The 27,917-nt window shown below is 45.4% G+C and overlaps 2 protein-coding genes across 10 annotated transcripts; one reads left to right on the top strand and one right to left on the bottom strand.

Moving 5' to 3' along the window:
- Positions 686–7,106, bottom strand: C4H21orf2 (chromosome 4 C21orf2 homolog). 8 transcript variants are annotated; one of them, XM_021396945.1, is made up of 8 exons: positions 6,828–6,964; positions 6,414–6,432; positions 5,908–5,954; positions 4,905–5,134; positions 4,097–4,268; positions 3,419–3,512; positions 2,603–2,700; positions 1,319–2,375 (listed from the first exon to the last, which is right to left on the bottom strand). In XM_021396945.1, exons 1-8 carry the CDS (start codon positions 6,902–6,904, stop codon positions 2,363–2,365), a joined length of 750 nt encoding a protein of 249 aa, XP_021252620.1. In that variant the 5' UTR covers positions 6,905–6,964; the 3' UTR covers positions 1,319–2,362. The 8 variants fall into 8 exon arrangements, with proteins under 8 accessions (XP_021252626.1, XP_021252620.1, XP_021252619.1 ...); XM_021396946.1 differs by lacking the exon at positions 1,319–2,375 and adding an exon at positions 2,460–2,487; XM_021396951.1 differs by lacking the exons at positions 1,319–2,375; positions 2,603–2,700 and adding an exon at positions 686–1,317.
- On the top strand, positions 9,283–27,481 carry TRA2B (transformer 2 beta homolog). Of its 2 annotated transcripts, XM_021396942.1 has the most exons (9): positions 9,283–9,436; positions 14,529–14,662; positions 18,560–18,722; positions 19,409–19,597; positions 20,938–21,053; positions 21,875–21,958; positions 25,317–25,379; positions 26,155–26,228; positions 27,081–27,481. In XM_021396942.1, exons 1-9 carry the CDS (start codon positions 9,401–9,403, stop codon positions 27,089–27,091), a joined length of 870 nt encoding a protein of 289 aa, XP_021252617.1. In that variant the 5' UTR covers positions 9,283–9,400; the 3' UTR covers positions 27,092–27,481. The 2 variants fall into 2 exon arrangements, with proteins under 2 accessions (XP_021252617.1, XP_021252618.1); XM_021396943.1 differs by lacking the exon at positions 27,081–27,481 and having other exon boundaries at positions 26,155–26,236.

The following is a 27,917-nucleotide window of genomic DNA, read 5'->3' on the forward strand; positions in this document are numbered from 1 at the left end:
GCTGATGAAGCAAACATCACGGCTTTCCCCTGGTGATACCTGCCCTGGGGAACCCAGGCACAGATCACACCCCTGGGGAGGTGGGTGCCCCAATGCTGCTTTTGGGGAAGCCCATCTCGCTCCTCAACAGGGCCCCAGAAATGTGATGATGATGCATCCAGCTTCCCCTGGCACATCCATCCCAGCCCCAGAGCCACCGAGACACCAAGCATCGCACAGGGGAAGGAAGGCCACTGGTCCCCAGCGTGACAAAGATGCCACGAGGTGGCCCAAGAGCAGAGGGGGCACCTGGCAGCTGCAGCAGCAGCAGCAGCAGCCAAGTATGACAAGCACGGCACGTAGGCGGAGAGCTCTGGCGGGGATTAGCAGGCTGACTGCTGTGAGCTGAGAAAAAAGGAGCTGCGCCAGAGCAGCCCCGGGCCACGCTGAGCACTCCGGCAGCCACTGCCAGCCCTGTGACAAGCCACAATGCTTGCTCCAGACGCTCTCCTCCCAGCAAAATGGGGGGCTCCAGGCCACAGGGTGTCTGCCAACGCGCTCCAGCAGCTGCTCCCACAATTCCCAGTGCAGAAAGGTGCAACTTCTGCCACCAAGCAGCTGTTGAGGCAGCCTGGGAGAAGACTTAACTTCAGCACAAGGGCAGGATGGAAACAAGATGCCGGGTAAGTCTCTGGGGCCTCGGCTGTCAGGGGAAGACTAGTATATTATAAATCACACTGACCAGTTCAGTGCAGCTGGGCTTAACACAGGAGGCAAGAATTAGGTCATCTGAAGAGTTAAAGGCATCAGCAATTCTCACCCAGAGGGATGCACTGTGTCCCCCCATCCCAAGGCCACATAGTTGTGCTTGTGTGCACAGGGCTGTCAACATCCCCAAGGAGCATTCTCACCAGCACAACGCAGTGCAGGGGCTTGGGTGCCTATGCAAACACAGCAAGCAGAGCCACAACCACCCCAGGCCCTGCAGAGAACCACACTAAGGGCCGTGTCCCCCCCACAGTCTTTGCACCTCTGCACCAAGCCTTGCTCACAGTCCTTTTGCTCCCTGCAGCTGCTGTGGACTTGCTGCTGCAGGGAGCTGCCCCAGTAGCAAAGTGCCTTTGGAAAGCAGGGAGGTGCAGCAGTTCTGGTCATGAGCAGCACTGCAGTCAGATGAAGCATTTCACGGTCAGTGAAGCGGGAGAGAGCAGGGGCCATCAGCTGCCTTCCGGCTTCACAGGGCTCACAATAGGAGCTGTGACCCAGATGTAACACAGCAATGCCCAGAGTCAGTTGTTCTCAGGATGGTTGCTGAGCCCCAGGCACAACTCACAGGTCCTGGAGGGAAAATGGCTTTTATTTGCTACGTCACAATGTTTCAAGTGGTATTTAACAGCTTTGCAAAATTTTTCTGAATTCGGCTTTTTCAGTTAAGCACCACCCTTGATACATGTGCATTCCAACATTAATGCTTGGCTCAATTTCTCCCAAAATGCACAGGGGCATTTTGCTTCAAGGTTAAATTTCCTTAGTCTGCTCTAACGCCTGCAGGGACATGCAGGGGCAAAACTATAGCTCAGCATTCAGGATTTGCTGTTTCACCCAGGCTGCACCAAGGTCTTCTTTGGGCCACCTGATCACTAAGTCAGATGCTGCTTGTACTAACAAGGCCAGAAGAAATCAGGAGTTTAAGATAAATTGAGAATGTGTCATTGACCTTCACCATCTGCATCAGCGAGTTCTTGAAAATCCTTTAGGCAGCGTCTTTCCAAGATTCAAACAAATCTTTGGGAGAGAAGCTCCCTTCAGAACCTGCTCTATGCAGACACAGAACGACAACTAGCCAAGTGCTCGGCCAACAGGGAGCAACCTACAAGTAGTGTAATTTCTGGCTGCCGCCAGGCTTTGCCAGCCCCTTCATTTGTAGAACACAGAAGCACCTCTGCCCACAGCCCTGCTAGCTTTTGCTTGCTGATCCCACTGTGGCTCCCATCGAATGACCCCAGTGACGTGACATGCACACATTAACAGAGCGTGCCACGCCAGCAGGAAAGTTCCCGAGAGGCAGATCCTGCCAGCGTGATGCACACAGCCAGGGGCAATGTCAGGAGAGCTAAAGGGGCAGTTTCTCTGCAGCCAGCATCACCCCACCCACAGGGGAAGTGCAGCGGGATGTGCTGAGCCAGGCATGTATGGACAGAGTGGTGCTTCTGGGCTGGGGAGAACTCCCCAGCTCGCGGAATGCTCCAGGGAGGATGCGGCACGCATCGTCACTCCTCCTGCAGTTCTCTCTTCCGGAAGGCCTGCAGCCTCCTCCCCACTGTCTGCTGGACGATCTCCAGACCCTCTGCGTCCAGCTCCTTCGTGAGAAGCAGGATGGCATTCAGCACGTTGTTCTGTCAGGATGAGATGGGCACTGCTTTATACAAGCACGTTAACACCAGCCCAGAGAGGATGGGCACTCAGTTTTCGAGTTGCTGCTCCTTCTAGGGACTTCACCACCTGCACCTACAGGGACAAATCAACCCCCCTGAGGCCAAGTGGGGCAGAGGCTGCCTTGGAGGAGACTAATGGAACGCAGGACAAACTCGTCCACCCAGTCCTGCACAAACTGCCCACACACCTCTGGCTCCTGTAGGGAAAAGGGCACTCAACTGAGCAGCTGTCCTCTCTCCAGTGTGACCGCATGAAGAGCGAGAAAGGACGTGCCCCCACTCTGATCTGAGCAACAGGAAAAAAACAGCAAAAGCAGGAGCTGGAGGGAACCTTTGAAGGTCCCCAGACCAGCCTCCCGCCAAAGGAGGACTGCTGCCAACACCAGAACACGGCTCTGTCAAACTATGTTGTGAAAAACTGCAGAGAGAGATTCCACAAGCCTCTCTAGATACCTTTCAGGGAAAATCTTTTTTCCTAACGTCCAACTTGAAACTCCACAGCTGCAGTCTGAGGCCACATTCCCTTAATTTTTATTTTGCCAGAAAGCAGGAAAAAAACCAGTGCCTGCAGCAGTACTCATGGTGCTGTAAAGGACACTTAAAACATGAATGAAAAAGAGAATGCAGGCAACAAATATTAGAATGTGGCAGAACATGGTCTAGATTCTCACTCTGGCCTTCCTACTGCCAATTGCAGTGATGACACTGAGGCCAGTATACAGCAGCTCGCAGCTGCACAGCCAAGATCCATGAGGTTCATCTGGGGCTACACCACAGGGGGGGCTGAAGAAGCACCTAAGTACTCAGTTGAGCAGCGTCCCGCTCACCAGCTGCGTTTCAGCTGCTGCCCATCTTTGACATACTCTTAGCACAGGGACACACGTGCCCGTGGGCAGACAGGGAGAATACAAACCTCATCAGGCTTTCTCTGCATGTAGAGGAAAATAAAAGCACTGCATGGCATCTTAAAGATGGAAAGCAATTTGGTCTTGAAAGATACTCACTCTCGTCTTTCGGCCACAGTCCATCTCTTGAGGTGAGGAGGAGGAAAATTTATCCCTAGGAACAGGCTTCATACCAAGCTGCTCTCGAATTTTGCTGGAGAAAGGGAAGAAGAGCAAACGTTACAATAACCAGATGGCAAAACCTTACTCTGCCAGGCCAAACTTCTTCAGTCACAGGCAGCTACCCAACAAGTATCTAGCCAAGGGATTCAGTGCACAGCTCCTCACACACTACTGCTGCCCACAGAGCACGGCAACCTAAGCAAAACTGTAGTAAGAGCCTCACAGCTATAGGATGTAAGCAGGCAAGGCACCACGAGGAGGCTACTCCCAACAGCGGGACTGGGAACTGACTGCATCACACTGCACTCCAACGTGTGCCACAGTGCTGATGTGCACCAAAGCGTGCTGCAGGGGAGCTAAGGAGGAATGGGCCAGAGCTCACCCACCTCTGTCTAAACATGCAGCTGATAGCAAGCACTCGGCTATGGTAGAGCCTGTTTTGCAGACAGAGAACCAGCCCCATGAGTACTGCTGACCCAGCACAGCTCCATCACGCTAACTGGAACAACAGGAATCTGCACCCGCTGCAGGGCTGGCCCACAGAAGGATGGGGTTTGGCCAGCAGGGTCCTGTCATGCCACCCACGAGTCCAGCCCAGGAGCCCTAACATCTCACTTGGTCTCCTCCAAACCGAAGCTCAGCAGCTCGCTCTCAGTCTCCATTGTGGATTCAGCAGCACTGGACTCTGTGGACGCAGAGCAGCCATTCTCCAAACTCCTCCTGGCTGGTGGGGCAGTGATTTCCTCCCCATCAACCAGGGCCTGGGACAGCTCTTCCTCTGTCACGGCTGTGAAAGCAAAAAAAAACAGCCTGGAGCCACTTGCTTCCAATGAACTCCAGCAGCCCAGAAAGACAGTGCCTGTGATCAGGAATGTGCTGCTGCTGCAGAGCTACACCACGAGGGTTTCGCCCAACAATCCTGCTTTGTACCAGCCCTTTGCTTGCATTCTCCCACATAAGAGAACAGTGGCTGTCACCAAGCTCTCAAAAGGAGAAAGACATCAGGTGAGGATGAAAATATGCTCTGCAGGATCCAAAAGCCACCAAACTACTGCTAGCAGGTGAAAGAGGTTTTTCTGTAACTGCAGATCCAATTACAGAATCTTTGTTTTGCCAGAGCAAAGGAGAAAGCTCTGAAAAACCTCTAATTAATGGTACAGTCTCAGCTCTAATGAGCCTCTTTCAGCCCCGCTAGCACTAACCCTGGCACTGCAGGGCACAAAAGGGAGAAAACAGCTTGGGAGCAATGGTTCTACAGAGGGGACTCTCAGCCTCCAACAGATCCTGCCTGGCTGCACACCTGTACCACATCTCCCTGTCACAAGGAGTCAAGGACACCTGAACAAGAGGAACCAGCACATCACTGGTTTCCAGTTCACCCTGCCCAGGGCTCAGGGCTGTTCATTTCCCTGCCAACACCCACCTTGATTATCGAGCTTCTGCAGGCTGGGGAGGTTGCGGAGCACTGTCATCCTGTAGCGGTGGGGGTCCGACCCACAGCAGGGGTTTTCAGACAGCCACAGGACCCTCAGCCGGGGCAGGTTTTTGAGGTAGAAGAGCTCATTCAGGCTTGCAATGTTGTTCTTCCTCAGGTAGAGCTCACTCAGATTCTGGCACTGGTTCAGCGGCTCAAGGTCTGAGATGCCATTCAGGCTGCAGAGAGAGCACAGGCTCAGCCCACCCCTCCTCATTGTGCCCTTAGTGGGGAGCAGGGCCCCTGCAGCACACAGCTTTTCAGCCCCTTTTTCTGCATCAGCTTCACTGAGAAGCCTCACACCGACACAGCGAGGGCGGTGTTCAGGAGCCTACAGCTTTGCATGGAACAAAAAGATGGCATTTCATCTTTGTAAACAGAGGGAGGAATTAAAAAAGCAGGCGCTGCTCTCTGCTGAAGATGACAAACAGCTTTTGCTTCCCCCAACCATCCGTCACACTGACGCCCTTTTCTCTAGCAGCTCAAGCTGAAGGAGAACCCACAGAAGATTCCCAAGGTGAAGGAGAACCCACAGAAGATTCCCAAGGTGAAAAGATCAATTTCAAAGATAGCAGAGGCTCCATGTGAGATGGGAGAAACGTGGAGCTTTCAGAGAACCAAACATTTCAACCAGCCTTCTGCAAACTGCCTTCATGTGGAGGCCTGGAAAATTCCATCTCAATCATGGAATATGACTTAAGGAGCAAAAATCCTAAGACTTTTTAACCCCTCTCAAAACAAGGATTATTTTCTCGAATAGCAAGGGGACAGGTGCAGAGGAGCGAACTGAAGGATAACCATTTCCACATCTCTGCTGCTTGAGAAAAGAGGCGAGAAGAGGCTGGCAGCTTGGAGACACACTCTAAGAGGCAGCACAAAACCAAAGGCCAGGACACAGCCATGTGAAACACATGATCTCTGTTCTCTCCAAGGCCAGCAGCTTGTGATTCACCTGAATGTGATCACCTCAACGTTGGGCAGATCCCGGCATATCGATATCTATGCAGGAAGAGATAGAAACATTAAACTGCACTCCCAGGGAAAAAAAAGAAAACAAAACACAAAACAAAACAGCAAAAACAACACAGCGGTTTAAGCCATGCACAAACAAGATAAAAGCAAGAGCAGGAATTCAGGTTGCTTCAATCTAACCCAAGCTTAGCACCGCCTGAGGGATTTGCTGCCAGAGCCAGCACAGATTCAGCAGCGCCTCCACCCTTTGCACCCTGCCAGCATCTCGCTGCTCTTCCTTCCGCAGCTCTGCCATCCATATGCTGCTTTCCAGGAAGGATCCATCCCTCTCACCCAGGCAGCCCTTTCCTGCAGTGGGGATGCGCCTATGACCCCAAATCCTGCACAGCCAGGTGAGCACATGGCCCCTGTACCCTCCCAGCGCCAGCTCTCTCCAGGTACAGGCAGGGGATCGATGAGATGAGCAGATGGCAGCATGGTACTTACATCGGTGAGGTGGCTGCCCCTGCGGGAGGAGAGGGCTATCACTGCATTTGCCTTGGCCACAGCCACCCATCCGCTGTCCCAGCACCCCAGCTGCAGGCCTGGGCCTATCCCAGACCTCTGCCATGTCCCCACTGTTCCCTCCAGGACTGCTCTGCCATCGCAGGCCTGCCTAGGACCCCAAGGCAGCTCGACACCTACCAGCCCTGCCTGTCCCCTGCCCTAGCCCTCTCCCCAAACCCTAGGCCTGCCTATTCCTCCCCAGTGCCCTGCCTGTCCCCACCCCTAGGCCTGTCCCTCCCACTACAAGGCCCTGCCCGTCCCTATCCCCACGTACATCCCTCCCACTGCAAGGCCCTGCCTGTCCCCATCCCCAGGCCTGTCCCTGTCCCCACGCCCTCCATCCCAGGCCCCCACCAGCAGTTCAGCCGCCGGACCCCATCGAGCGCGACGGCCTTGGCCCGCGCCAGCACGGCCGCCCGGCTCAGCCTCATGGCCGGGCCCCGCGGTCGCTAAGGGCGGGGCGGCCGCCAGCGCTGGCTCCTCCCGGCCGGGGCGGCACGAGCGGAGGGGGGTGGGGCGGCGGGAGCTGGGGCTGTGCCGGGGTGGGAGCTGCCTGACCCGGCGCCTGGGAAATCCTGCGGAAAAACGGCTTCTAACCTGGCCGGTCCGATAACCCATGGCTTAAAGTTACGGCCCTATCGCATCAAGCTGACTGAAAGATTAAGTCGAGCACCTGCAAGCTCTTTATATAGCAAGTTGCTGTGCTATTAAAAGCTAATCTTGTAGCAGCTTGCTGCCATCACAGCCAGCTGCGTGGGTCACGGCGCACCCTTCTTCCACCTCCCTCCCTTCTTAAGAAAAAGACCACCGAATGTGTGGAAAAATCCACTCCCTTGAGTAGCGCAGGGTGAAGAAAACAATTGTTTTGACACGTAGATCTTTATTATATAAAAGGCAAGCAATGATGCTCACTCGGGGATTGATAATTCTTTGGCATTTGCAAAGCGAGCCAGCTGAAAATGAATTGGTGCATCCCAACTCAGTCTTGGTAGCGCGGCCTTGCAAGGGCTGTTCTGCTGGTGGAAGCATGTGAGGATTACTCTCACCTCCAAATGGCACCTGGTTAACTTCAGGCTTGCTCTCAGTTATTTGGATGGTGTTTGTCCTAAGTGAAATATGGTTTTTAATCCTAAACTACGGCCATTGAAAGCGAGATTTTATAAGGGAAACAATCTGATGTATGCAGATGCATCTCAGAGGGGCTTATTTGGCACAGGGAATAGGATGAATGCATTTCTTCATAAATTTCAACGCTCGTGCTTTTTCCTTTTGGTCAGACAGCAAAACATTTGAAATACAAGCAAGAGGGAAATATGTCCCATATGCTGAATTTTTCTCAGCTAGCATCCCTGCAAATATGCGTCAATGACCCCGTGCATACAAGTCCTGTGCTAGTGACATTCAGGTTCCTCCTACAATTCAGGCACTTTCATCCAAATGCTGCACGTTTTGGGTGAATGTGATGGTTTATAAATGCAACCCAGAACCTCAAGGATGCACTGCTGAACGTTGACCAACTTTGACAGCTCGTATCAGACATCTTTCTCTGCCCATTTGGTACAGGATGTTCCTTCTTTCTCTTACAAGCAGCATGCAGAGAAAACTGATTTTTCTGAACTGAGTTCTCAGTGATTCCATAAACACATCCTGTGACCGCATCCCTCCAGTCTTCCTTATAAGTATCACAGTGTCACTAACTGTGCTGTAACACTAGCAAAGCATTGAAACAAAGCCCCCCCCCCCCCAAAACAGCATTAAAAAAAGCCGCAGCATCTTTAAAATGCTGACAACTGAGAAAATATCGCTCTTCTCTCTTCAGCTGATACATTCATCTTCGTCTTCTACAGCTGGGAGAGAGAGGGAAGGCAGCCGGGCAGCCTCCAGCCTGTCTGTTCTTGTGAGCGTCAAAGGTGGTGCAACTAGAGCTGCTTTCTCCCTGGGCAGAGGAGCCATCACCAGGAAATCTGCAGGGTGGAAGTGCTGGTGTTTAAAGCTGTTGGTCAAACGGCTGTCTTCACTTCGCAGTTTGCTGTTGGAATGCTCGTCTGGCATCTTACTGCTGTAGCCCCTTGCTGACACCTTTTTTCAACGGCACAGAGTACTGCAGGAGCAAATTACAGCCGAGAAGGACACTGGGACTCAGCTTGTTTAATGAAGGAACGATTCAGCGATGCTGTGCTGCCCTCGCGTGGCTATTTTAGAAATGCGCCCATTTTCACCACTAAAGCGGTGCTCTTCGACTGATTATTTCCTCAAAGGTAAACCCTGGTGATCGCAATAATTTTTCAGCTGTTTCCACACCACTTGGAAATGTTCACTTTAAGCGGCTGAGAAAGACGGCAGGTGAGCTGGGGAGCCCCGACGCAGCGCCCTCCCCGGGCCCTGGCAGCACGTTGGCTTCCTGCGGGTGACAAGCAGCACCTGTCCTGATGTGGAAGCAGAGGGGCAGCTCTGGAGGCTGTGGGCACACCGTGCCCTGGGCGGTTTGGGAAAGGAGGAGGAGATGGCCACGACGACTCGTGAGTGAGGAAGAGAGAGTCTGCTGCTGACAGCCGCCTCCCCCGGCTAGGCGGGCGGGAGCACCTGCACCATGCCCTGCAGGTGGCTCCGCGGGCTCGCTCGGGCTGCGCGCACGGCTCCTCAGGTGGGCGGTGAGGGGGCGGAGCTTCTCCTTAGGCGGGAAGAGTGAGGGGGCGGTGCTTCCCCACGGGGCCCGTGCTTCCCTCAGAAGGCGGTGAGGGGTGGGGTTTCTCCTTACGCGGGAAGAGTGAGGGGGCGGTGCCTCTCCTCAGGGCGGGAAGAGTGAGGGGGGGCGGGGTGCGTAGCACGCGGCACACGTCACTTCCTCTGCGGAGAGCGCTGGCGCCGGGGACGATCGGGTCGGGTCGGCGCGGCGCGGCGTTGGCGGGGAGTGGCGCAGCGGGACGATGAGCGACAGCGGGGAGCAGAACTACGGCGAGCGGGTAATAAACGGAGCCTGAGCGCGCAGCCCGGCCGCCTCTCTCCCCTCCACACACACGCTTCCCACGGCTCTGGGCGGGCGGAGCGGCCGCCCCCGTGTCGCCGTTGGGGCGGAGCGGGTGGCGGGAGGGGCGCGCGGTGGTGAGGAGGCCGCGGAGGAGGGCCGGGGCCGGGAAAATGGCGGCGGGGAAGGAGGTGGGGGCGCGCGGCGGGGCGGTGAGGCGGCCCGGCGCCATCTTGGGCTGGTGACCGGGAGCGCCGAGAGGGACAAAATGGCCGAGGGCGGCCTTCCCCGTGCTGCGGCCGTCCGCGGGCTGCGGCTCCGGCGGAGAGCGGCCCCTCAGGCCCTGGGGCGGCTCTGGGGGCTCGGGTGGGAGCGGCGGAGCTGAGGAGGAGCCCCGCCGCCTCTTTCGTGCTTTGTTATCCTTCCTCCAACACTGCCTCTCGATCCGCTTCTGGGGAGAGATTTTCTACCTGTAGTTGTTCCTTCCTTAGTCTCCGAGGTCTGTACCTCTTACTGTTGTGTTTTGCTTGTTTCAGCATCAGGCTGCAGCTTTTTAACTTACAGCGCCAGGAGTTGTGGGGGTGGTAGGGAGCTTCAAGTTTAAATCTTCACTGAAGGGATCAAAAGAATTGAAATACGATGTAATAAACCTGGGGGAGGAGGGAATTGCAGTGTCTTGTTGTATCTTTCTTTGAAAATGGCCTTTTTGCTACAAAAAACCTTGGTAGGATGTGAGTGTTACTATTTCAGGGTAGGGTAGGTCAGAAAAATGTCACCTTTGAAGGTTAAAAATGCTAGATGGTATTGGATACAAAAAACTGGTGTTAAGTAATAGACTCATTCTGCCCCCAGTCCTCTTTTCATTGCAGTTGGTGCCACTCTTACACTAGGTATGTTTCCTGTTAGGGAGCGTTGCATCTTATGTACCCAAAATGGATTTCTGCACATTAGTTTAAGGAGACTGAATTGCAGTTGTGCAAGCCAGGTTCAAAATCAGTTTAAGAGGGTAGCATAAATTTAGTGAAGCTTATTAGACTAACCTGCATAGTGCGTTTTTTTGTTAGAATGATTGGAAACATTAAGACCTTGTTGTAGAGTCTCTTGAAGCATCATTTTGTAAAGTATGTCTATTTCTATATTTCTGTACTTTTATTAAAAAAAAGTAAGTAACAGGCAGAACATCTTCACCATAAACAAGGCTTAAAGTAAGTTGCACCTGACTAGAGCATGTTTAGAAGAAGAATGTTATTCCTCTGTAACTGAACTTTGACTCATAGGTAAGTTGTATGCAGTTGTTTGTGAAACTAAAAGATATAGCCATTTAGTTACAAGCCTGCTACTCCAGAGTAGGTGAGGGAGTGGCTTTTTGAATATTACTACCAGTGTTGGTTGGTGTGTTTGTTTGAATAACCAAAGCTTTTATTTTAGTCAGTGGCCTTCTATTTCCTCAAGCTGCAAGCACTGAAATTTCCTTGCAGAGTAGGAACACTGCTTGGATAAATAATTTAGGGTATGACTTTACAACTGTCTGTTAAGCTGTTCCAAGTCCATGCTGCCAACAAGAATTGTGCTCCTGAAAGTGTGTTCCTTGTAGCAGTGTTTGTACAGTTAGATCTGGGAACCGAATCAGCTGAATTTCTCTGATTTCATTTCCAGCTGGGTGAGGTAGCTGTGAGTACTGTGTCAGTTCTGGGGATGAAGAAGCAGTACTGGGTGCTTCCGCAAGTAATGGCACTTGCTGTTCTGGAGGCAACATGAATTTAAACTGTCTTATGCCATAATTTGTTTGTTTGTTTTCTGAATGTTCCCAGTCAAATTCTTTCTCAGCTTATGCTTCATGGTGAGATTAAACTCTAGAAACTTTAAAGCTGAAGAAACCATAACTTATTCAGTGATACACTGCTTCAACCACCAGAATACTGGCAGCACACCGTAACAAACTACAGCTTTTTCTGAGGACGCTTCTGTTTTCATTCACAGTGACTGTGCTCACTGGAGTGCGTGTAGTTAAGTAAGGTTGGAAAGAAGGCTGGCTGCCAGAAAGTCTTGCTTCCTCTGCACGTTCGCAGCCTGCAGATAGCTACTCACCCTGTGAATTAATTGAGAGTTAGGGAAGGTTAGAAGCAGTGTGGTAACATGATGCCACCAAGGTAGGTCATTCTTTGTACCTCCTCCGACAGCTTTTGGCCACACCTCTTGGTAGGCAGTGCAGTACCCTGAGCTGTCAGAAAGCCTTTGGGTTTTTTTGCTGAGGGGTTGTGTTCTGGCAGCTCATGGTACTGAGTGATCAGGTGATCCTGTGCTTCATGGGGACAAGCAGAAGCTGCTTTATTTTTCTTTTGCTGCTGGATCCGTTGTTAAATTTGGGAATAGCAAGGCTGAGCATGTGTCAAATTGGCACCCTTGCACCTTGAATAAATCTGCAGTCAGATTTCGTATTGGATAGTGGTAGGCTGTATACATTTATTTAGGAAAGCAAGTAGAAACTAAGTTAGTAAGGATTTAGTAAAAACAGTACCAGTAATACTGACTATTTTAAGTTGAGAAATGAATCTATAACTTGCAGTTCTGAGTGAGGAAAAACTGGATTGGAGAAGTACAGATGTAACGCAGTCCTCCCTGTGCATACCTTGCAGCTGCTTCTGCCTGTGGGAACTTTGTGCTTCAGAAATTCAAGGCTAGAAACAGTAGCTTTTCAGGAGGGAGCACCAGCTTTGATCTGCTTACCAGAAGTATTGGAATATAGCAGGAACAAAAGTTTTTCTTCTTTTTCCACATGACGTGAGCCTGATGCATCTTTTTTTTTTTAAAGCTCAAAATTCACAAAGGAGCAAGAAGGAAAAATAGCCCTGTGTTAAGACTGAAACAAAGTAGTGGATGTCCCAGTATCGGTGAACTATGGGACAAACTTATATGGACCCTCAGCAGGTCACATAATGGGGCATAAAGTTTGGGCTTGCAGATGAAGACGTCAGCCATTTGCTTATACTAATACCACTTTCCTACTGTATTTCTTCAAAGCTTAATGACTTCCAGAAATCCTGAGAAGGGTGTGGGGAGTGCTGCTGTGCATGGTGCTCCTTGTTGCCTCCCTCCCACAGCAGCATGCATTTCTTGTCCTGTCACTATGAGACCTTCTGTCTTTGGGCATTGCTCTTGCCTAGCTGAAGTCTGCCAAGAGAGTTAGGTTCAGCAAGTGGAAGTAGATTCCCTCAAAAGTAGAACAGCCTTACTTGTTTTTTTTTTTTGCTTAATCCCTTCTTAAAATCTTTTTCTGACTCTTTTTTTTACATTTGCTGAACACTCATCTATGTGGGCTTTTTCTTTTGAAGGAAACAGCAGGCTTAGGGTAAGCTTATTTGTAATTCAGGTCTCAGTATTTCCACTGCCCTTTGCAGTGTTGCTAAGTGTGGTGGTAATGTCTTAAAACACCTTGACTCTTTTGGTAAAGAAGAACACGGCCTCAACTAACTTTGTTTTCTTTCTATTGCTCTCAGTATTAATTAAAAATGTGCTTCACGCTGCAAGTTCCTCTCCCCTCAACTGTTGTTATTTTATGGCAGGCAATTGTAAATAGCAAATTTCTGTTGTAAGTCACATGGAAGCAGTTTAAGTGCAGTTAAGCATCGGTTTAGCAAATGATTTTCTGAGTGCTTGATACAGAATGCCTGTTAAGTTGAATGTTGAGATTTAAGGTTAGAGATAATCCTGACTGATGTTTTAGTGGGCGTTCCTGACTTGACAGAAAAGTTGGAATTGTTTATTCTTAGAAAGAAGCCCAAATAGATTTCTGCTGCTGACTTTACTTTTCCTCAACTCCACTAAAATAATAGTCAGCGTGTTGGAGCCATGTACCTGAAGTATGAAGCATTCTACTGATTGTAAAGAAATATCAAGTCTGAAAGTGCTAACTAGGTTAGGTCTCTACCAAAGCAGAGTGCAAGTGAATAATAGAGCAGACGGGATATTCTTCCAGAGCAGTGTGTGAGTGTTTGGCACGGAAGTGTGTTTTCACTCTGGGGAAACTCTCATCTGGAAACGTGAGGCCTGTGCGTGTAACCAGGCTGGTGCAGGCAGAGCGGACACAGTGTGCTGGGGAGCACTCACACCAGGCTTCTAGCCTGTGGGTGTGTCCCAGAAAGTAAAGAGGTTGTGGAAGTAAGTGGCTGAAAGAGGAACCGCGCTGCTTTCTGCGTTCTTCCACTTTGAGGCATCTCTGACTGCAGCAGGGACTTAACTTGACTTGAGGCACTTCTTGTTGATTTTCAGTATGTGGCTCATAAAGTACGAAGTGTGCGAGTTTCCTCATGCTGGCACTGATCAGTAGAGCGTTAGTTGATCTGTTGTGCATTTGCTGTTAAATATAGGCTTAAATACTAAATTTAGCTATGTAGCGCTAAGCTTAAACTGAATCTGTTTATAAAATAATAGGGAAATGGTAGATACGATTCTGCATATGTAGTAAAAGTCCAGAACATTTTTTTCTAGTTTCAGTTTTGGCACTAGATTTTATCCTGGAGTTTTTAAATATCTTCATCCTGTTCTTTTTCTATTAAGGTTAATGTTGAAGAAGGAAAATGCGGAAGTCGCCATTTGACAAGTTTTATAAATGAGAATTATTTGAAGCTCAGGAATAAGTGAAGCTGAAATTTGAAAAAAAAGAAAGTGAATGCATGCTAATTATCAGACCAGAAGTCCCACTTGTAGAATATTGAGCAATTTGTGTGAAGTGGGGAAGATGAAAGAAGTCAGAATTTGAAACGGAAGAATGAAGAAAAGGAATAAAAATGAAGTTAAGATAAGAAGTAATCTGGAATCTGAAAGCACTACGCTAAGTAATTACTAGTCTGTTTATGTGTCCCTGTATATTTTGCTAAACATGCATGCATTATCTGTTTAATAGCAAAAGTATATGCAGGGTAAAGAAGTGTCTACCAGGGAAAAAATTCTTAAAAATCTAGGCAGTTCTAATGCCAACTGCCCGGACACATAGATATGAATTTTTACCATTTATTTCACTGGAGCTTGTTTACAGACCGTAGGTAAACCAGAAATTGTATACAAATTAGGCTTTCGATATCTGCGTGCAGGAATCCCGTTCTGCTTCCAGAAGCGGAAGTGCTCATGGGTCTGGCAAGTCGGGGAGGCACACCCCTGCAAGATCTCGATCTAAGGAGGATTCAAGGCGTTCCAGGTCAAAATCTAGATCCAGGTCTGAATCCAGGTGAGTTACTTTTTACCTCTTCCTCCTCTTGGCAAGTCAGATGTCTTTGGATTGTTATGTCAGAGATGAACTGAAGTGCGCCGCAGTCCAGTTCTGTTACCAGAGGTCGTTGGTGATCTGTGCATACGCAAAGGGGCATGTGTGGTTTCAGGATTTGAAAAGCTGAACGATCAAGTTAGATCTTGGTGCAGGACTTCTTGAGAGGCATTCTGTTCTATTGGCTTGTATCTCTGCTGATCCGGTTTGTAGTTGGCCTGCCTCTTAAGTTTCTCTTGGAATAATGGGCAGCTTCTGAGCCTGAAGCACTAGGAGCTCTGGATCTTTTATTTTCCTCTGCACTAAAAGAAATCGACCTGTCACCACGTTTTATGTTGCGGGTGGTGATGTTTTTTTTTCACTGGAAGCAGTGATGCTTTTAGAATAGTTGCTGATACATTCCATGAGAAAGAAGTATAATAATTAAGAATTGCAACTGACATCTCTCTTACCATTTAAATACATATTAATTGAACTTGAAAATGAATTGTCTGAAAAGCTGTGAAGATTGGGCAGCCTCCTAAGCTTCCAGAAGACTTGTGGAGAAAGTACCTTAGCTATTTGTTCCACAAATGAACGTATGAAAATGCCTCTAGGACTGCGTTTCTAAACTCTGACTTATCTGCTGCACAGGCTGTATGCGGTGACAGTGTTGAAACCTCTAACAGACTTCTTACTGAGACACAAAATATGCCGATAGTCTAAAATTAAGGCCATAAACGTCAGGGCTACCCACTTGGCATTGGGCTTACCGTGAGTGTTGTGCAAAGGGTACATAACTAAAAAGGAATGATGAAGAGGCAACAAAGCCTGTAGAAGGGTAAATGACGTTATTTTCTGAAGAGTCTAGATAATTCAGTGCCGAGTGCGGGAATAAATGTATTGATGGTACCTTTAGTCATTTGTAAGCATTCTGAGGAGGAAAAACAAACAAAAGCTTGGTTTTCAGTGGTGGCATTTCCAGCTGAGCTGTTCACAATATGTTTTCGTGTGTAAGCACTGAACTAGGTTTACCAGAGCCTGGGGGTCAGGGTGTGGGAGGGATAGCATTTCTGGGAGACATCATGCAGTCACCCATGACGGAAAATGATGTTGCATGCTGTGTTTAGGCTGGATTGTAAGGTCAAAATGAGCAGTCTGAAAGACTTTTGTGGCAAGGTAAATACCTTCTCAAGAATTTTGACAGCAGAGGAATGGGTTTGTTTTTGCTGTGTATTTCAGTCAGAGACGTTTGTCAGATCATACACTTAACAATTCCTGTACTGCAAGAGCAGAAATGTCAAGTTAAAGGAATAAATGCTTAATACTGCTAGTAGTGATAGAATTGTAGGACAGTTTGGGAAAGGTCCTGTTCAAACCCGTGTACAGGACAGTCAGCTCTGGGCTCAGATGGTGTTCTCGGAGCTTTATACAGTTGGGATTTTAAAGGCTTTAAGGATAGAGACCACACATGCTCCTTGAGGAACTTTTCAGAGTGGCAAGCAAGTCGAGACCCAGCCCAGCATGTTCTTTTGCACTGTAGTAACCCCGTGGGCTTCCATAGTCTTTAAAGCACTGCTTTTTGCTTGCAGAATAACCTCAATGTCATGTAGGAATGCAGTCTCACATAGTTTGAAATGCTGCTAGAGGCAAACACAAGACCTAGGCCTTCCAAATCTTGGTGCTGTGCTATAGTTTTTAAAGTAACTGCAAATAATTTCCATTTGCAAGGAATCTTTCAAATCGTACCCTGGCATCTGTCTTCTTTTTGATGAACAGTAGATGCTTACAACTGCCACAGCTTCCTGAGCATTTAACAGCTGTCCTGAAAATTATCTACAACTGGAAATACCAAAAGTATCTTGCAGAACTCGTTCATTAGCAGAATTGTATTTAGAATCAATATCCTTAAATCTGTTTTTTAAGGGCCATCATGCATTTGGATATGGTCATGAGCGGTCACCTAGCTCTGGCTCTCACCAGAGGTAGCATTGTGAAGTCTTTCATATTGCATGGTAGTTTCTGTTGAAAATGTATTTTGGAGTCGCTAGCTTTATAAATCTAAACTTTTATTAGGATCAAATCTGTGTCTTTGCATATTTGTCATTTGGAGTGTGGACATGTTTGATTTGAAAAAAACAACGCTGTTTTTATTGAAGTCTCATTAGTGAAATAGCAGATGTTCTGCACAGGCTTGTTGTCTTAGAATGATTCTTGGTGATGTCTAAGCAATCCTTGATGAAGGAGTAGGACTTTCAGCTGTGATGACTTTGCAGTGGAGGAGAAAAATGGCAGTAGTGCTTTGCATTTAAGATAGCATTATGATCAGTGCCTGTTTAAAAGCCTTGTTCTCTCAGTGGTTTTTCTAGTTTAGAAGGATCTAGCTTTTGTTCATAGTAGTGGGTGCATTCTGTAATCTGGAACATGGATTCTGTGTTTGTCTTCAGGCTTCCTGTACTAATGGCTGAGATGTGGCTGTGTGCACACGTTGAGTTTCTTATTTTATTTCATTGTCTTTTTATACTGTCTTCCCTGCCTCCTGGAAGTTCCCTCTTCTGTTTTAGTATTTTGTTCTTACACCTCACCCCCCTCCCCAATTACTTGTTCCCTGTACATATCTAAGTGTTGTAATGGGACAAGCTGATGTCATTTCTTCTGGACATGTATGTGTGCTTCAAACTGGGGAAGGCGAAACTAGCTGGGCTCACTTCTGAAGAGGTCAAAGACATTTTTTGAGGAGGACTGTAATGTGCAGAGACATCTAACTAGTGACAAAACCTGACAGTGGAAGAAGCTGTTAAATGCTCAGGAGAGTGTAAAAACTGGCTCACATTGAGAGCATCATTCGACCCAGGGCAGTGGTTGTGCTGTTGTGTGAAACGTAGTCCTGCGGCAGTGGCTTCTGGGTTCAGTCAGATTCCACAAAAGGGGAAGGGCATTCAAGGCACAAATAAAGATGATGAAGACAAGTGATTTATGAATAAGGACCTTTGGGTATTAAACTGTTCAGTGCACTTCTTAGTCTTGCAGTGGTTTTCTTTGTAGTCACACGGAATGCAGATCATTCAGTGACTACAAACAGCAGACCTGGCTTGAGTGTAGATGGTCCAGGGCCTGTCTTGCTTTTCAGGTAGGGCTGTCTGCATTGGGAGAGCTGAGGGCATAGTTGGAGGAATTGGAGTGTTTATTGGCATCGTTTACACAGAGCTGGTACTGTCAAAAAACACTTCCTAGGAGAAGCGGGCTGAAGTTAGTGAGCAGTTGCGCATTTGCCTAACATACACTTGAAAGGTGAACATGTAAACATGTATGAACAGCTAGTGTTAAATAACTGTTGAAACAGCAAAAGGTAAATAAGTGTGCTACCACTTCATTTCTTCAACCCTATTAAGCTGTTTTGGGGGCATTCAGCAGATTCCTGTGCTCATAATTATGAACTCTGTTAAAAAAAAAAAAATTTCTTTGTCATTGAAGGTGGTACTGTTGAGTGCTAGAGTAAACAGAAGTGTGCACCTCTCCAGTTGTGCATATGGCAGTCATGTTTACTGTTAGTTCCTGTTCCCTCTTTCCAGTAACTCTTTGGGAGTGAATTCTGAACTGTTTTATTTTTACTTAAATACTGCTGTAAATGTTCTAGGCAAGGTAGAAAGTTTGAAGCTTTTTGAGCAGTTGAAAGCCAACTAAAATGTTGAAGATCCTGTTTTACGGTAATCTAACTGTAAAGATTGGTCAGTCCTTGAGATCAGTGACTGAATTGATTAAGCTTAATCATGTGACACCACAGGCTCTTAAAATGTTTGTTTAGACTTCTGTTTATGAGCATCTGAAGTACTTTTGAAGGGTTCTGGAGGAAAAACACTGTACCTCTTCTTTTTTCCTCAGATCTAGATCAAGGAGGAGTTCCCGTAGACACTACACCAGGTCACGCTCTCGTTCCCGCTCTCACAGAAGATCCAGAAGTAGGTCGTACAGTCGGGATTATCGGCGGCGACACAGTCACAGCCATTCACCCATGTCTACTCGCAGACGCCACATTGGAAACAGGGTACGTGTGCTGTAGAAGTAGATGACTCATACGTAGTCTTGAATGCATCTTGAAATCAGTGCATCCATTCATTTTTGTTTTCCACAAAAATGTTCTGCATCCTGCTCAGGTGTATTTGAAAGATGAGAAGTGCTACCTGTGCATGCTGATGTTGATAAACCTGCTGTAGTAAACAAGCAGATGGATGCAGTGAGGGCAGAGGTAGGATTAGGAGGGAGAAGCATTTGTCTTCCCTTGATTTAAAAAGTCTGGAAAACTAAAACATGTAATTTAAAGCTCTCGTAGTTGTGTCTTCATTACATAAGAGCTTGTAAACCAACTTTCTTTTAGCTGTTGAGTCTCAGGTTCTGGCTAAAGCTGGGGGGAAGCAATAACTAAAATGCATGATGTGATCCATGTTACTCTGTATCCATATTCAACAGTCACCAGCTAGGCTTTGGAGTGAAGACAGTATTTTTTTTTCTGTGCTGCCACTGTAGCTTGTACAGGGCTCCTAGAAATGCAAAGTGTTTCTCTGAAAGAAGGCTTTTATATCTGTAGGTTTGAATAGAAGTGTCTACTTCAAATTAACCCAGCTTCAGTCTAGGCAGTGTGTTTCTGTTGAAGCTTTGACAGATGCAAACTTGTGCAATACCTGGTATAGCAAATGCAGGCATTTTTATTCTGATACCTCTTTCTTCCTTTAGGCAAATCCTGACCCAAATTGTTGTCTTGGTGTGTTTGGGTTGAGCCTGTACACCACAGAACGAGATCTGAGGGAAGTTTTCTCCAAGTATGGTCCAATTGCTGATGTTTCCATTGTGTATGATCAGCAGTCTCGACGTTCAAGAGGATTTGCATTTGTGTACTTCGAAAACGTTGAGGATGCTAAGGAAGTAAGTTGCTGTGGTGTGGACTGTGTGAGATGTTTGCTGTGTTCTCAGTTGCTGGAATGTATGTTCTATACCAGCATGTAGCCTGGAAAACTCACTGCTTGACCTTTAAAATGCGACACAGGAACCTCTTGCATTAATTGCTTTCGCTAGAAGAAATAAGCATAATGCAGGCTAATGCCACAGTATCTTCCCTGCATTCTCAGGACCTAAAAAGTATTTCAGACCTCATGATAAATGTCAGCCTTTCTTAATAAGAGACCTACTTTGTACTAGAGGAAGTAGTGGAAGGGCATGATTCTGGTCTCTGTGCAGACTGAGTTGTATAATTCACAAAAGCAAACATCAACCTACTGTAGTGTGAACTGTGCCAACAAGAAAAGGAAAATAAAAACATGTGCTCTCTTCTCTTAATTAGAAGTGTTCTTTTCAAACTCTGCATATGATCTCCTGTTTAATATTAATGTTCAGAGTACCACAGATTGGTATTTCAGTGTTCTCAAATGCTGATGTGCCCTGTAGAAGCATTAACATGCATTCTGCTTGCTTCTAGTGCTTCGCTTGTAAAGAGGGGGGGAAATCTTCTCTGACAATAAAAAGCCAGACAAGCGTTAAATTGAAATGATGTCTCTGCTGCACCACAAACTACGGAATATGTGCTTACAATTGCTACAGAATGACCAGGGAAAGGAGCTTGCTGAGTGTATAATTCTGCACTCAGGCCTGCCCTGGGTGGTGCTGTGAATAGACTCATCTTCTGCATAAATTCCACTTCGTACCATCTGGAGTATCTTTTTTTCCCCTTAAATTTGGCGTAAGACTTCCATGGTAGGCTGAAGCTTTGAATGTAAGCTGGCCTACTTGGCAGTAAAAAAAATCAGATTTTTTGCTTAATATTTGCTTATGACTCAATTATTATTATATTCAGGGTTGTGGTAGGGTTTGAAAATGTCTTTGAGGGGAAAAAAGTGTCAACATAACAATAGTGCTCTTCTATCTTATATGCTATGTTTGAAGTTCTGTGCTGGAGCAGTTAAGATTCCTCATACAAGCGTTCTCAAAGGCTCTTAATCATATCAGAAACAGTGAAACAATTGGTAAATGATGTTCCTCACAGATATTTCATGCAATATAAGTCACATTTAAATAGTTACTGAAGCTTATATCCAGCTGGCCTAGAATGTCTTAGAGTTTAGGTTCAGAGTTGAAGCATGAGGCATAAGTGAAATTTAGACTTGCCTTAACTGAGATCTTTTAAGGCTTTTCTCAATATTTCAAGCAGTGGGTAGGAATTAGTGTTGGTAGTACGTACGTGCAGCTAACTGTATGTTATCTGTGCTTAGGCTAAGGAACGTGCCAATGGAATGGAGCTGGATGGAAGAAGAATCCGGGTGGACTTTTCCATAACAAAAAGACCTCACACACCTACCCCTGGAATCTACATGGGAAGACCCACTTAGTAAGTTACTGCTGTAGATTTTTTTTTTCCCCCTGAAAGAATAGGGGTCAGGATACATTGTGTCCTGTATTTTAAAAAGCAAAATAACAGCAACAAAACAATTTGTCAGTGGCTGATCAGGGGTCAGTCTGGATTACAGTAAGCAGAAACTTGTGTTCATTAGTTATGCAGTCCAAACATAAGCTGTCTACACATTCAAGTCTCCAGTAAGAATTTTTGAGTGTTTCAAGTTGTTTCTGATTAGTGAATGTTCCTCTGCTTGCTCTGAAAGACTAGTGGCTTTGCAAGCTCTAGTTTTAAAGAGTCCCTCAACAAATACTACTGTGCAGCTTTGCTGCCATTTGCTCTATCCATAGTGTAAACATTTGACAAAGTTACCAAGAATGTGAGTTGTTTTCCCAAGTCATTTCCCAGTTGTTTTCCCAAGATTTTCTGCTTACAGTGCTGCTGGCTGTGTATTGGTGTTGTATTGAGACTCTAAGTTTATTTTTTTCAATAGAGGAATTCTTCCAAAAGCTTTCTGGGAGTAAAAGTAAATGAGGAGTTGGCACAGGCACATAGTATTCCTCATGTGCCTGCCTTGAAATGTTAGGAGATTTCAGACCAAAGAGCAAAGTAGCTGCTTTAAAGATCAAGCATTTTAAACAGCAGTGTTAAGTAGTTCTGCTTCCATCTGCATCACTGGGAAACACCCATACCATCACTTTGACTGTGAGAATGGGAGATAGTAACTTAAGCCAGTTAAAATGGCATAGCTTGACTGACTGTTGAAACAATATTAATGTTTTATGTTTCATTAAATTCTCTTACGTTACTTGTAGTGGCAGCTCACGACGACGGGATTACTATGACAGAGGATATGATAGAGGATATGATGATCGTGACTATTATAGCAGATCATACAGGTGAGGCAATATTTGTAGTGCTGAACTACTTCTTAAACTTCGTTCTACATATGTGTGCCAAAATATTTCTGTGCTCGTAATTCTGGGATCTCAGTATACCTTTGCAAAAACGGCTAGTCAGTACAAACCAGGTTGGTCAGATATGAGAAATACTTTGTGCTGGTTAACTTGAGCATGACTTACTCCATATTGCTTTTTTAAATTTTTGAAGAATAAATACTCCTTGTACTTTCATTTAAAAAAAATCTTTTTTTGATCCTCTGTCAGTATTAAAATGGTGGGAATTCAGGTGCTGGTCTGATATTTGAGTTTGCATTTTATTGCCAAATTACTTTCTGAATGTAGTAGACAACAAGTAGGAGGTTTCAGTGGTCACCATTATCCCCTATGAACGATTATGACATCTCAAATGTTGCCAAAGCAAAGAATCAGATACTAAAGGATTACCTGTTCTGTACTGGAAGTTTGCATGACAAGCCTTTTCTTAGCATACTCCTATCAGCTTGGATGAGAATGCTCTACTGCAGGGTATTGTGCATCTCCTTTCTGTCTCTCTGCAGTCTTAGGTGTTCAACAGTACAGTGGTTAACTTCCCCAGAAGTGGAGAGTATTCAGGTGGCAATGTAGGTTGTTGGAGGGCTAGTAAAGTTGATAGAAAATCTGTTGAAAACTTGGTTTGTGCTTAATTGGTTTTGGTGACACAGCTAGCTTTATATTCTGTGTTCTCTATTAGGACTGCCAAAAGGATTTGTCATGTGAAATTCCCAGAACTTGACTCAAACACATTAAATTGGACACAGAGATGACACACTTCATTTTTTTTATCTAATTGCTCAGTGTACCTTTGGATCCAGAATCATAGAGACATTCTGAGTTATTTGCTGTGCTTTAATGCATCAGCACTGGGTAGGTTTATGATGGTTGCTTGATGACAATGTTTGGAGAAGCATGAGTTTGAATTACATTGTTCTCTTGTAGCTCAGAGATGAACAATCTAAATTCTGCAATCTGAGCTTGCAGTGTGCTCTTCTGGGTATAGAAGATGTTCTTATGTTTACATTTGTATGGTCTTTCTCAGTCATTGAGGACAGCTGTCTTCTCTTTCCCCTCCTACTACTTGCAGACTCTTGTTTTTTCCCAGCCTGTTGTCGTGGATTTGGTCTGTTTCTCACTTCCTTGCCTAGCTGTGCTTCAGCACTGCAGGGGCTGGGGGAGGGGATCAAGGTGCTTCTGCATCATGACAATTAATGCTGGAGACAAGTGCTTTGCTTACAGTTCTGGGAAAGAGTATTCTCTGCCTTTAACAATCCATTTCCATACTATGTCAGTGGCTTTGAATGTCTTGGAGAAATGTATGCCCATTGTCAGGGTTAAGCTGCTGCAAGGACAAGATGTATTGGTTTTCATCTTGCCAGCTATTGTACATAGGCTTCCATGTGAAGTAGATGAGACCCAAAAGTAGCTCTCTGACCAAGCTTTCTGCACAAGGTACAAAAGCTTGCTCAGAACAGTAACAGTCATTCTCATCTTGCTTAACGTCCTAAAAATAATGAAGTGAAATCTAGCAGGCAAAACAACTGAAGCAGCTCCCAAAAATGTTGGGGAACAGAAGTCTTGCAACATAATCAAAGCAGTCTATGTGGTGCATCTAGCTTACATCTGGCTTGTTTCTCCCATTTTCTCTTCCTCCTCCTGGGAGGGGTTGTGATAAACTTAGAAAAATGGCAAAGGCATATAGAGACCAGCAAAAAAACCACAGGGCTGTGGAATGCTTGATAAAAGTTTTATACTGTCAGTTTTTCTACTTGAACTTGTTCATGATACAGATCTTCTCTTACAAAGGGTTTATCAAGGTTTTCTGGCTGTCCCTGCTTGTTTGTTTTTAAGATGTAACTTATTCCTCATTTTAGATTATGGTATGGCATGTCTTTACTCTTTGGTTCTTGATGGTGAACTGCGGCTCAGATCTTTTTGTAAAACATTATCAGAAGTTTGAATTTCTTCACTTCTGAGTGCATACTAATGAGAATAGATGCAGAGACTGATAGTGACTGAGTATAAAGAGGAGTATATGGATTAGAGGAGAAAAAGCAGGCCAGTAAGAAGTGAACTACTTCAGTTAGTGTGCTAGTTTTGGTGTTACCAGAATTCATAGCCACGCTTCAGTTCAGCTTTTCCAGGCAGTTGTGCTCCAGGCGATGTTCTGACCTTCCTGTGTGCTGTCCCATTCTGTGTCTGTCATGTGATATTCAGGGCTTTGGGGTAGAAATACTCAGAGTATTGACAGTTCCAGCAAGAATGATTTCCATTCCCTAAAATTACAAAGCTTTGTAAAGCTCACTGTGTATGCCATGGGTTCTTCCTTGAATAAGGGAAAGGGGATATGTGGACTTGAAATCCTGAGTTGCAAGAGTGTTACACACTAGTACTTGACCCTAGAAAGTCAATGAGTAATTATTACTTGACATTTTCTTCCTTATTTGCCTTTTGTGCAGTGAAGCCTGAAGGGAAATAGAATTCAGGATGGAGTTGTCATACTAAAATTTTTCTCATGTTGCTGTGGGTTACTTAGCCTGCAAAATAGGGATGCAAAATATGCGTACTGCCTAATCTACCAAATGGAGATGACTTCTTTGGGAGGGGGGAGAAAAATAAAATAGGAGACCTGTTGATTAGAAATGCAGTGGGTTTTTTGTCTGTTGTATGATTACTGCCTTCTTGGGCTTTGAGAGATATGTGATAGTCACACCTGTTCCATAATCCAAACTTGATTCAGCCTTCTTCCAGCAGTGCTTTGCTATATCTAAATCTTAGGAAGTAGCAGATCGGCCACTGAATATTGTTTAAGTATTATAATCTATTGTTTCAGTTCTAGGTGACTTCTTATTAAAGAAGTTGTACCACTGTTCTGAAGATGCCTTTGTTTAAGCATGGTGAAGTGTTAAAACCTAAGGCTGTCTACCTCAACCATGGTATCAACTTGGTCATCTTTCCTTTGGACAGTGATCTGATCTCACTACTTAAAAAATAAATAAAATTGCATACCTTGAATAGATAAGCATCTCAGAATAGAAATGTTCTTAAAAGCAGAGGCTTCATACTACTCTGAAATCACTGCTTGTGGGAGAGTATGGTGTTGTAAAATACAGTATTGGCCAGCTGAGTCCACCTTGCCACTTTATTCAGCTAACTCATTCCAGGGAATCAAAAATGAAGGTAGTAGAGAAGTAACAATGTCAAGTTAAGGTACCAAATGTTTTCTTGTCTTCGCTTTTTCCTATGCCTGAGCATTTTTTTACTTGTATGGTGATCTTTCTTTACTTAAATTTTCAAAATGGCTCTGCTTCCCCCTTCACAGAGGAGGTGGCGGTGGTGGAGGAGGAGGATGGAGAGCTGTTCAAGACAGAGATCAGTTTTACAGGTATGCCAGGAAAGCTTTTGATATCTGGTAAAAAATGAAAACATTCTTCTACGTGGCATCTTCTGGATGTTTGAATCAAGTTTGAGGATATCTTCAAATGCAGTAGGAGCAACTGGGTAACTGTTGAATGCTTGAGAATCTTGGATGAGCAGTGGAATTTATTTCAAAGGCTCCCCCATCATTATGTGAAGGGGTGAGGTTAGGATGGAGGCAGGTTAGTGCAGCTTTACACAGGAGAAACTTGTGATTTGTGCCAAGAAGTTTAATGTCCTGAATAGGTTTTCTGAATGACTATTAAGGGGATTAGAGAAACTAGGCAAGGAACTGAAAAACTTGTAGTTGGATTGAAAAGGTATCCTAGAATTTTGAGGGTGGGATTTGTTGGCAGCAGTGACTGCTATTCACATTGATTCTTCATCTAGAACAAGTATTTCAAATTCAAAGTTAAAGTGTGATTGTTCTTATGCTGCTTGTTTGGGGTGCTCTTGGCTTGAAACACAAAACTCGTACATAGCCAAATGCGAATACAGGAGAGCTTGTTTTCTGTATTAATCCAGTGTAATATTAATCTGGCCCTTTATTCATAAAAAGACTATTTAATAAAACTCAAATGTTTGCTTTGTTCTCCAGTAGAAATGTTGATCAGGTCTTCGTACCTGTCATAAGCTTTTCTGAGTACGCTATTGATTGAGATAACAGTATCTACATAGAGTTGCTGCCACTCATCACCCATGGACTTTCACGGAGGGAATGTTTCTGTTGTCTTCTTTCACAGGAGGAGGTCACCATCCCCGTATTACAGCCGAGGGGGCTACAGATCTCGATCCAGATCTCGATCCTATTCACCTCGTAAGTAGTATTAGAGCTCTCATGTCAAAAGCAGATTTCCCCTTTGCCTGAACTTCTTCCTTTGAGCTTTCCCATCCCTACTGACTTCAGTGTGGTTGTTTTTATGTTGATATGAATCACAGTTCCCTTTAAAGTTACATTGAGCAAGTGGCAACCTTGAGGCCAGAGCAAATATTTAGTTTGCAACAAAATAAACTAGGTAATACTGCTTTTTTTTCTTTCTCTGAGGTAGCACTACTTTCTTGGGAACTCAAATAGGACAGCAGTTTGTAGCATGTTGAGAGTTTGGTTAAGTGTAGGACAGTAAAGCCGAACTTCCAAGCCTCCCAGGTTCTGATATTGGAACTACTTTTCCTGACACAACTTGGAAAAGAGGAGGCAACTTAATCCAGGATCTAAATGGTGCTTTTTTGAAAACAACTTATTTGCATAACAGATAAAGCTGTATTTTGGCAGAAAGATAATAAAATGCAGTAGCATTCCTAGCATATTCCCTTTGTAAAGAGTACGCTTAGAATGAATGTGCTGTGTTCTCATATTTACTGTTTGTGACCAAAGGAAAACAGCTGGAACTCTGTTTTTACTGATGCATAGGGAAACTGGCGTCAGCCCCAGTTACATTGCACATTGCTGCTGTGTGCTGAAATGTCAACCCTGAGTCTATCTGATGTGATTGCGCTTATTCTTTGTGAAGGAACTTACTGACAGAGTAGTACTGATGTTATGCTTTGACAGACAGATCATTGGGCACTTAGGAAATTTGGTGCAGACTCGAGGTGTGCTAGTGAAATCAGAACTTTTAAGATCTGTTAGTATTTGGAAGTCTAATTCTGTGTATTTTTTTTCTTTCAGGTCGCTATTAAAGCATGATGTGTAGAGGAATTTCTAGCTGCAGCCTTTGAGTTGAAATTGCAAGTTTGTGGACAATATTTTTATTGTCTCTTCTGTTTAAACAAGTGAACAGTGCCTAGTGAATAGGTGACTTTTACACCTTTTATGAAGATTACTTCTGTGATGCTGTTTCATTCTGCATATTTGTGTAGTTTGGTGTTTTGTTCCAAGTTGTGTTTTGAAAGGAGTATGTTTTGCATGTATTTTTTTAGTCTCAATTTTGACTCCTGAAAGGTTTCTATTGTAAAAACAAACTGTTCAGTTAGTTTTTTCTACTGATTCAAAGGTATTCTGAAGATCAAAACCTGTGTAAAACGCTTTCAAAAAGTGAAAAATAAAATAAAAAAAAGTTTCATTTTTTTTCCGTGCTTTTGGCAAGTGTAAGTTATGGGTTGAAAAGGGGATACCACGTGTACACAATATTCCATAATATATGGAAGAAAGTTCATAAGTAAAGTTTGCACTAAGATTGTGTTGTTGGGTAAATGTTTTCTAATTGTAATGCCTTCACGTATGTAAATCCGGTGCATAGAGAAATCTGTATGTAATGTGTACAGTAGCAGGAAGAGGGAACATCCATCAGTGATGGCTTACACATGGAGCAGGACATCTTAAAGCTCAGCAGCATTACTGTGAGTTTCTGATTGGGGGGGGTGAGCTGTTAGCAGGTGCTTTATCCCAAGTAAGATGTAATCCTTTAAGGAGAGCTCAGAAGGGGGAGAGGGTTTTGTAGGACGTAGATAACCGTACACTTACACAAGCCAATGTAATAACACTTAGACTATGTTGATTTCACTT

This window comes from Numida meleagris, chromosome 4 (assembly GCF_002078875.1).
Source record: "Numida meleagris isolate 19003 breed g44 Domestic line chromosome 4, NumMel1.0, whole genome shotgun sequence".
Lineage (NCBI taxonomy): Eukaryota > Metazoa > Chordata > Aves > Galliformes > Numididae > Numida > Numida meleagris.